This window comes from Salvia hispanica, chromosome 4 (assembly GCF_029641045.1).
Source record: "Salvia hispanica isolate PSC_SH4W2 chromosome 4, Shi_PSC_v1, whole genome shotgun sequence".
In the NCBI taxonomy this organism is placed as follows: Eukaryota; Viridiplantae; Streptophyta; class Magnoliopsida; order Lamiales; family Lamiaceae; genus Salvia; species Salvia hispanica.
The window spans coordinates 32,022,291-32,031,793 of NC_142695.1; the positions used below are offsets into that span (position 1 = coordinate 32,022,291).

Below are 9,503 nucleotides of genomic sequence, written 5' to 3' on the forward strand. Positions count from 1 at the left end.
ATTTCTTCATTTTACACCTTCTTTAAGTGTGATTATTATATTACTAATATTTGTTGTTATGTGTTGAAACCATAGACATGGAATTAATCTCTCTTAGTGATTTACAATCTACTATAACTTTATCAATCAAGGGTTGAAATCATGGAAGCATTCACTTTGCCAAATTTGGTTTTGAAATTGGTAAGTACTTTATGAAATTTTATAGTACAAACGCTAAATTGTGTTCGCATTATTCATGAATGAAAATATTTCTCGAATTTGCAACATGGGGTCTGTAGTTGACTTTTGTTTGAAGTTCTTATCTACATGTAAGAACAAATTGGTGTAACTAAGAAGATGGTGTCGATGCAGGATGATGAAAGTGTTGGAGACGATGAGCAGAGAAGATGAAGGCTATTGGAGATAGATGGTGGCCAATGGGCGATGGGGCGGAGCTGCATGAGCATAAATGATTTTGGATTCTATTTTTCATTAAATTTTTTCATTTTTTGGTTGCATTCTGATTATTTTTTTATTAATGGAATTGACTAATTTATGTTGTTAATCAATTTTCTATTAGTGAAATTATTGAATGTTGTATGATTAGTAATTAAATGGATAGATGAACAATATATATAATTAATTTCAACATTATTAAATTAAAATTTCAATATTTCAAGACAATCATGAAAAGCTATTTTGATTTTTCAACATTGCCAAAAATTATTAATAACATAATCAAGATTGCTTCTTAATTGATGCCATTGGTTTGAATTGGATTAGTGATTTAAAAACTCTATATAATTCTATTTATTTTATCATAGTTTATTTAATTTATATTTTCAATTTTGTATGAGAAAATTCAATAGGTCGTGCAACGCACGAGGGTTGATACTAGTTAGTTATAGCAGTCAACTTCAACTAAAATAATCTTAAAGTTTAATTCTGGATGGATTATTATAAGATAATTATTCATGACAACTGAACTATATTTTTACTATAAATTTACAACTACTAAAAGAAAGAATTTGTTTTAGATTCACGAGGAATAAAATTGGACGGTAATCAATCTCATAATATATAATTGAACTTTGTCTTGATTTAGAAGTTAGATATTGGAAATTATGAATTAATTTTTAACTTCGATTGTTAAAAAATTAAACTGAATATTTGAGAATTTTAAATAATTTAAATTGAACAATTCAACTGATTTCAAGCTTAAATTTTGGATTTTAATTGAATGACTAAATCTTAGTATGTTGACCAGTTGAGAATAATTTGATATTTGATTCAATTTATCATTTTTCGAACAAATACAATTGAAAATATAGTTGGATTTCTGATTCAATTAAACCAAAGGAAATAATGTTATTGATAATTTTAATTTTATAAAATTTATAAAAATCAAAGCTAGATTTGTTGTTTTATTCGTTTGTTTGAAGTTATGTAAAAACGACCAAATTGAACTTTGATTTTTACGATTTTTGTAAAATTAAAAATATCAATAATATTTTTAAACATATTGGTTCAAACTAAATATTGTATATATATAAAAAAAACAATGATAAAAGTGGTTTAGCTAAATAGTAATAATATCCAATTGATTAATTGGGATAATTTTTATATTTGATTAAGTTTATCTTATATTAATGGATACAATCATACATTAAGATATGTAATTTGATCTTTGATTCGATTAAATTAATCATTCTTGGATGTTAAGGTTAATGCAATAAAAGTTTAGATTTAACAAGGAATGATATGCTATATATCTCATGTGAGCATCATTCTCGTCTGACGCACGTTTAATGTTGTTCGTTTTGATTTATATATTTAGTTTGATTCTAATACATTAAAAATATAATTGAAAATTTTAATTTCACAAAATTCGTAAAAATCAAAGCTCGGTTTGTTATTCTATTAATTTATTTGAAATTATAGAGAAAACGAGCAAATATAATCGAGCTTTGGTTTTTATGAATTTTGTGAAATTAAAATTTTCAATACATTTTAGAACAAAACTAAATATATATAAATTAAAATGAACAACACTAAACGTGCGTCAAACGAAAGTGATGCTCAAATAAGATACGTAGCATATCATTCATTTGAATTTAACTAAGTATTTACTCCATTTATCTTATACTTATACTCAGTTCAATATCTCAGTAAGATATTAGCATATTTTGATATAATTAATTTTTATTGATCTTTGATCATATTTTAAAATCCGAATTTTAAATTTTAACGGAATAATTTAAATAAATATTATATCCAATTCACTAATTTTGAGTAATATATACTTGATTTAATTGGATATGGATGCTTGGATATCTAGTTTAATATTTAATTCAATTAAATCAGTCAATCCAAATTTTAGAAATTAATACGGCCGAGATATGAAAAGAAGAGCAAAGAAAGCGAATTTTACCTCCAAATATGAGAAGGATATAAAAGTAAAATCAATTACTAACTAAATCGGAAATTTTAAGTTAACTGTTTTTTTTTTCAATTAAACTAGATTATGGCTGGCCAAATATGGCTGTATAGCATTTCCCAATATGGCTGGCCAAATATGGCTGTATAGCATTTCCCAATTAAAAAATGTTTTAGAGACCTAATGACATTATAGGGGTTAAATAATAATATTACAGTACATTTAATTTCTTATTAACTTTACAATTTGTATGTGTACATTGTTGTCCTTATATGAAAAATCGTTCAATTCTTCTAATTTAGGTGAATGAGATTAGCTAAGATCCCTATAATTATGGCATACTCCTAACATTTCTTTAATTACATTTAGTTACAACAAATCTCTATTTGACAATTCTATTATTTTAAACTTGATTGTGATTGTAATTCGCAAATAATGATAACTAAATTAATTAATTATTTGGCATTTTCTTTGCTCTTCTATTTAATATTTTAAGTTAAATAACTCCTTTTCTTTATAAAGTATTACAGTTCTTAGCTCAATTCATTATATTATGAAAAAAAAAATGATATATAATCTGTTAATGCAAATTTTATTTTATAGTTTTAATATTGAGAATTTAATAATTTTGATTTTAATTTATTGAAATTCATAATTATTTGAAGTTACATTCTAATTAGATAAAAAAAATTCACATGCTTTTAATTTGTCTATTTAATATTTTGAAGCTATAAAATAATTTATTTTCTCATCTTCTTTATATAGTACTATTAAAGTTTTCAACTCAATTACTACTATGAAACAAATTAAAATTTGATTAATGATATAGTAATACGAATAGAGTCTATGATTTTGATTTGAATTCTTTACTTTCTATAAAATTCGAATTCATTACGATTTCTATTTGAATTCTTTACTTTCGATTTAGTACTAACTTTTATTCTCATAAATTATAACTTATATGTACGTTAAAAAAATTAAAGCAATAAATTTTATTTAAAAGAATAATAATTCTATATAATAGAATAATAAATTTTATATAATTAAACAATATGTTTTTTCATAATAAATATAACTTTTTATTAATGAAAAGGATAACTTTTATTTATTAAAATAATATTCATAAATTTTATTAACAAGAATTATAATTATTATTTATAAATATAATACATTTATTATAAACATAAAAATAAATTTTATTTGTAAGAACAATCGTTTTTAATTTTATATTTTAAAAGTATATGATTATTTCTATAAAATTATATACTTTTAAATTTAGAGCTGGGTGAATATACCGAAAAAATGGTATATCGATCATATCGTATTGAAAAATATCAAAAAATATCGAATTTTCGGTACGATACAATACCGTATCATAAGTTTTCGATACGATAACAATATGAATTTTCTTATACCGCGGTATACCGTTTTATATTGAATATACGTTATATATCGATGTTATTGGTATACCGAAATATATCGAAAATCAATACGTATTGAATTATCGATACATACCGTTTATACTGCTTATAATAATATAATTTTTTTTAAGATTAAAAGTTCAAAATCATAAATAGATATCCATTTAATTTGTTTATATATTCATAAAATATTTATTGGAAACCCTAAAATCATAAATAGATATCCATTTAATTTCGATATACCGTTCAGAACAGTATACTGAAGATCGGTACGATATACCGAAATTTCTATACGATAACGGTATAGATATTATCCATACCAAAATTTCGGTATACCGAAATCCGGTATGCCGAAACTTTCGATACGGTAATGATATGAAATTCTTTAATTTTGATATTTTTTACTCGATAACGATACAAAATTTTCGGTACAATTACGAAATATACTTTTAATGGTACTCTAATTAAAAGTATGAAAACTCTAATCAAAAGTATGAATACTCTAATTAAGACTTTATATACTCAATTTAAAATTATGAATACATTGAATGCAAGCATTATAAGCATGTGCCGATTAATTAATTTCATAATCTAATATTTATGTTTCTAAAATAACAATAGGTAAAGAGTAGTGATTTAGATACATAATGTCTCTATGCCATAATATCTTTATATCACTTTGCTATAATTTTAATTTAAATATACACTAATATGCCCTTAATTTGGATAAAAGGAAAATTAATAGTAATTATGTATGATTTGTTTATTGGGAAGGAAAGTCAAATCTAATCAAATTAACTATCCATATAACTAATTAATACTCCTACATAGTAAGTATCAATTATCATTCATGTTTATTAGTCAAAATTTTAACAAAATCTCAACTATTTTCACTATTTAGTTTCTTATTGATATCCAACAAAATATCAATAAGTATTTATATTCAATTATTTTATTATTAAATAATTCTTAAAATTCTAAATGATAAAAACAATTAAATTTAATTTATAAAAAATTATAAGTGCTATCATATGAAGTATCAAATTTTATCGAGATTCAATTATAATGTTTCAAAAATTAAGAATTTATGAAAATTAAATTTTGGAAAGTAAATTATTTAATAAAAATTCTAAAAAACGACACTGCAAACCAATTTGTATTTATATACTGTATGATATAGGAGTATCAAATTTCAATTTGTTGTATATTACGATAAATACAACTAAAATTTCACTTTTGCATACCCGTTTTGTAAAAATCATAATAAATAGTTAAAGTGGAGAAATGGTAAAATAAGAGAGAGAATAATGTAAATAAGACTCTTCTCAATATTATTCTCTCTCTTACTTTACCATATCTCCATTTTAATTATTTATTATGATTTTTACGAAATGAGTATGTAAAAGTGACCGGGACTCCTAATGGCGGACGGAGGGAGTATAAATTATTGAGTATGTCTTTAAAACAATAAATAGATGAGTAAACAATATTTGATTGTTTTTTTTGATCAATTTCACGTAACGTTCCAAAAAATTGAGAATATAAATAAATTTTAAATCTGGGAAGTAAAGAATTAAAATTTAAATTATGAAAAATTTTAAAATGAAAACCATAGACTTAATTAGTATTCTCACACTCATATGACTATTTATTTTAATAAATTATTTAAATTAAAATTTGTAAAACTAATTTGATAAGAAATCTGTTATATAGTTGATTTTGTAATAAATATACTATCGTTATTTTGTTAGTTAGATAAATGTACACTAAATATATAGATTCTATGAAATACAATATTTTAAAATTTTAAACATGTGTCCTTAAATAAATGCAATAAGATATAAAAAAAATGCCATCATAAATATGAGGATTGCAAGCTAAAACAATTGTAAACGCATAGTTAGTGCAATTTCCTTAAATAAGTATATTTAATGAATACTTTAATGGAAGGTTAAAAAAGTAAATAAACATAACATAAATTTAAATAAAAATATAATATAATATATAATTACTATTTTATGCTCATTATGACAATGCCATTATGTCTTCAAAATAATTTTCTAGGGTAAATTAGTCATAATAACAAATACTCCCTCCGTCCCATTAAGTATGCAATATTTGCTTTTCGGCACAAGATTTTAGGTAGTATTATTTTGTGAATTAATGAAGAGAGAGTAAAGTAGGAGAGAAGAAAAAGTAGAAATGGGACTAAAATGTGACCATGATGTGAACAACGTGGACTAAAATGTTGAAATAGCACATGGATTCATGCACACAAGTCCCACCAGTGACAATGGTTTTCGATGTTATGCCCAACGGATATATTCATCGCATAAATATCGTCATCGCTGAGGTAATATCCCTCAATCATAGATGTATACTAACTCCATCCCATAAGTCATATTTTTACAATTTTGGTTGTTCAACGATAAAAGTTAAATTTTACTTTTACTTATAAATAAATAGCAAGTAAGTCTTATATTCTACCAATTTATTCTACTTATATTTTATTTAAAATTAGTACTCCTTCCGTCCTACAAAAGATGACACACTTGTGGAATGACACGAGATTTTAGGAGGTTTTGTTTTGTGTGTTAAATAGAGAGAGAAAATATAATTTTTATATTCATGTGAAAGATAATTTTTTCTAAAAAAGAAAATGTGACATCTTTTGTGAGACAAACTAAAAAGGAAAGTGTGACATCTTTTGTGGGACGGAGGGAGTATATAAATAAGATTTATAGTCCACTAAATTACTGAGCTCATTTTTTTACATTTATTAAAACTCGTGCTCATAATTAATGTGACTTCTATTATGGGATGATACAAAGTAACATTCAAAGATTTAATGCATATTTGATAAAATATTTAATTAATAAGTAAAGAAAGAAAAAGTTATTAAAATTATGGAGAATTAGACATACTTTATTAAGTAAAATGTTTTCTAAAATAAAAATTACTGTTCTCTATTCATTCTCCGCTAACAATACTTTAATTACTTTTTCTCTCTATCTTTTTTTATTTTACCAATTTGACATTGAAACTTGTGCCAAATGCAAAGTCCGTATTCTTTTAGGACAGAAGGAATATTATTTTGTAAGACAACCTAAAATAATAAAATATTTATATTTAACAAACCTAAAAATAATCTATTTTTATTGAACATATGAAGTTTGATTAATATATTTCACAATTTATAAGTTTTCATTAAATGCAAGTTAAATTTAAATTTATTATTCTCTCCATTCTACATTATTCTTAGTGTTTTGATGGTAATATAAATTGTAAATAACTTGATGTATATGAATAATATATTGGATAACTTTTCATATGGAATGCCCATATTTTTTTATGAGATGAATAAAAATACAAAGTGCACGTATTATTATGAGACGAATGAAGTATAAATTATACTTCCTCTGTCCCCAAAGAGTATGAACTTTTGGGTTTGGCACAAGTTTTATTAAATAAGGGGAAAAGTAAGAGAGAGAGAAAGGGTAGTGAAAATATTGTTAGTGGAGAGTGGGGTCTCCATTATTATAATGGTATAAGTGTTAATAGTAATGGTATACGTGTTAATAGTAATGGTATAAGTTGTAAATAAAATGATGTGTTGGGGTAGTATGTTGTTTGAGTTTTTCAAAATTAGAAAATTCATACTCTTTAGGGATGGACATAAAAGGAAATAGTTCATACTCTTTGAGGATGGAAGAAGTATAAACATAACAAATCTGTATTAAAGTATATAGTTACTCCTTATTAGAGCCTGATTTGTATCCTACGTTACATAAGTTAAAAATGATACTGAAGACTGAGTCCTATTTTATTAGAAAGATTTTTTTTTAAATAACAAGTTTTATTTTTAAAGGATATAGGGAATACTAGTTTAGATATCAATTTTGCAATAGTTAATGGATAAATTTGCACTTGGAGCTATAAGGGACAAAACGTAAATAAAAGTAATGCTAAAAAGTACTCCCTCTGGTTCTTATTAAATATCTCATATTTCCTTATTTGAACGGTCTTTAATAAATATTTCATTTCATTTTTCGTACTTTTAGGTGGTGTTCGGTTGCCATGACTAATTATCATGAGACTATCCATCTAGGATTAAGTTGATGGAGTCAATCTTATGAACCAAACATGAAACATATTTAATCATGAGATTTAGTCTTGTCAACCGAACACCCCCTTAGTAAATAGACTCCACATTCCACTAACTCATTCTACTTACAATTATTATAAAACTATTATATTAAAGTGGGGTCCACATTCCACTAACTTTTTTTCACTCATTCCTTTATAAATTCAAACAATTTCTTAAAACTCGAACCGGTCAAATATAAAATATTTAATGGGGCCGGAGATTGTGAAAAATACTTTTGGATTAAATAAAAACCTTTTGTACAATCTACTGTCATAAGGTATCTTTAAATCTTTATCAAAATACTTTTTCTTAATTATTGGAGGCCTACCTTACACATCCAACAATGCGCTCACTTGATAACTACCACACTCTCTATATAATAGCAGTGGTTTACCACTCTCAACAAACTAAAAAACTCAGAAAGAAAAAATGGCGGAGAAGGTGATTCTGCTTGATTTTTTTGCTAGCATGTACGGAATGAGGGCTCGGGTGGCGCTAGCCGCAAAAGGCGTGGAATACGAGTTCAAAGAGGAGGACTTGCGCAACAAATCCCAGCTTCTTCTTCAATCCAACCCCATTCACAAGAAAATCCCAGTTTTGATTCATAACGATAAACCCGTTTGCGAGTCACTTATCATTGTTGAGTACATCGACGAGGTTTGGAACCACAAATACCCTCTTTTGCCCTCCCATCCTTACCAGAGAGCCCAATCTAGGTTCTGGGCTGATTACATCGACAAAAAGGTACTATTCCCTCTGTTTCATGTTGGAACATATTCTTTTTTTTAATATTCTATTAGAGTTGACATATTTCTTTTTTTGTTAAAAATCAACGCATTTTTCTCTGCTATTATATTCTCTGTCTTACTTTTCCCTATTGCTTACTTTCTCTGCTACGTTATTCTCTTCTGTTATGCCCTAACCGATCCGATTGCTTTATTTTATGGTTGTTTATTTATTTAATGTTGCAGCTGTATGATGCTGCAAGGAAGACGTGGACTAAGAGTGGGGAAGAGTTAGAAGCGGGGAAGAAGGAATTCGTAGAGATTCTGAAGCAGATGGAATCGGAGCTGGGAGACAAGGCCTTCTTCGGTGGAGAGAGCTTTGGATTTTTGGATGTGGCATTGGTCACATATACGGCGTGGTTCCACACCTACGAAAAGTGTGGTGGTTTCAGCATTGGGGAGCACTGCCCCACACTCAGTGCGTGGGTGAAGAGGTGTTTGGAGATAGATTTTGTGTCGAATTCCTTGGTTGATCCGGTCAAGGTTTACGAGTTTGCTTTAAAGATAAGGAAGGTGTTCGGTATCGACCCCTCCTAATTTTGCTACTATGTCACGTTGTGTTTAGGATAATAACACCACCTTTCTCTCTCTCTTTATCGGTGGTTGAGAAATTTAAAGTTGATGTTGATGCTTAGGTGCATCACCACATGCACCAAAAGAGAAATCTGGAATTTGAGATTTTTAATATTTCTGAGTACAGTTGGTGAGTTTTGTGAAGATTTGGGCCACCTTCA

The 9,503-nt window shown here is 26.3% G+C and overlaps 1 protein-coding gene across 1 annotated transcript; it reads left to right on the plus strand.

The window, feature by feature from the left end:
- The first annotated feature begins 8,375 nt into the window (after positions 1–8,375).
- LOC125192341 (glutathione S-transferase U19-like) lies at positions 8,376–9,486 on the plus strand. The gene is made up of 2 exons (XM_048089882.2): positions 8,376–8,728; positions 8,956–9,486. Exons 1-2 carry the CDS (start codon positions 8,414–8,416, stop codon positions 9,304–9,306), a joined length of 666 nt encoding a protein of 221 aa, XP_047945839.2. The 5' UTR covers positions 8,376–8,413; the 3' UTR covers positions 9,307–9,486.
- The last annotated feature ends 17 nt before the right edge of the window (positions 9,487–9,503 follow it).

Excerpts from the sequence above, each read along its gene's own strand:
- LOC125192341 (XM_048089882.2), top strand. The coding sequence starts at position 8,414 with ATGGCGGAGAAGGTGATTCTGCTTGATTTTTTTGCTAGCATGTACGGA. Across the intron at positions 8,729-8,955 it reads CTGATTACATCGACAAAAAG|CTGTATGATGCTGCAAGGAA; the intron begins GTACTATTCCCT and ends TTAATGTTGCAG.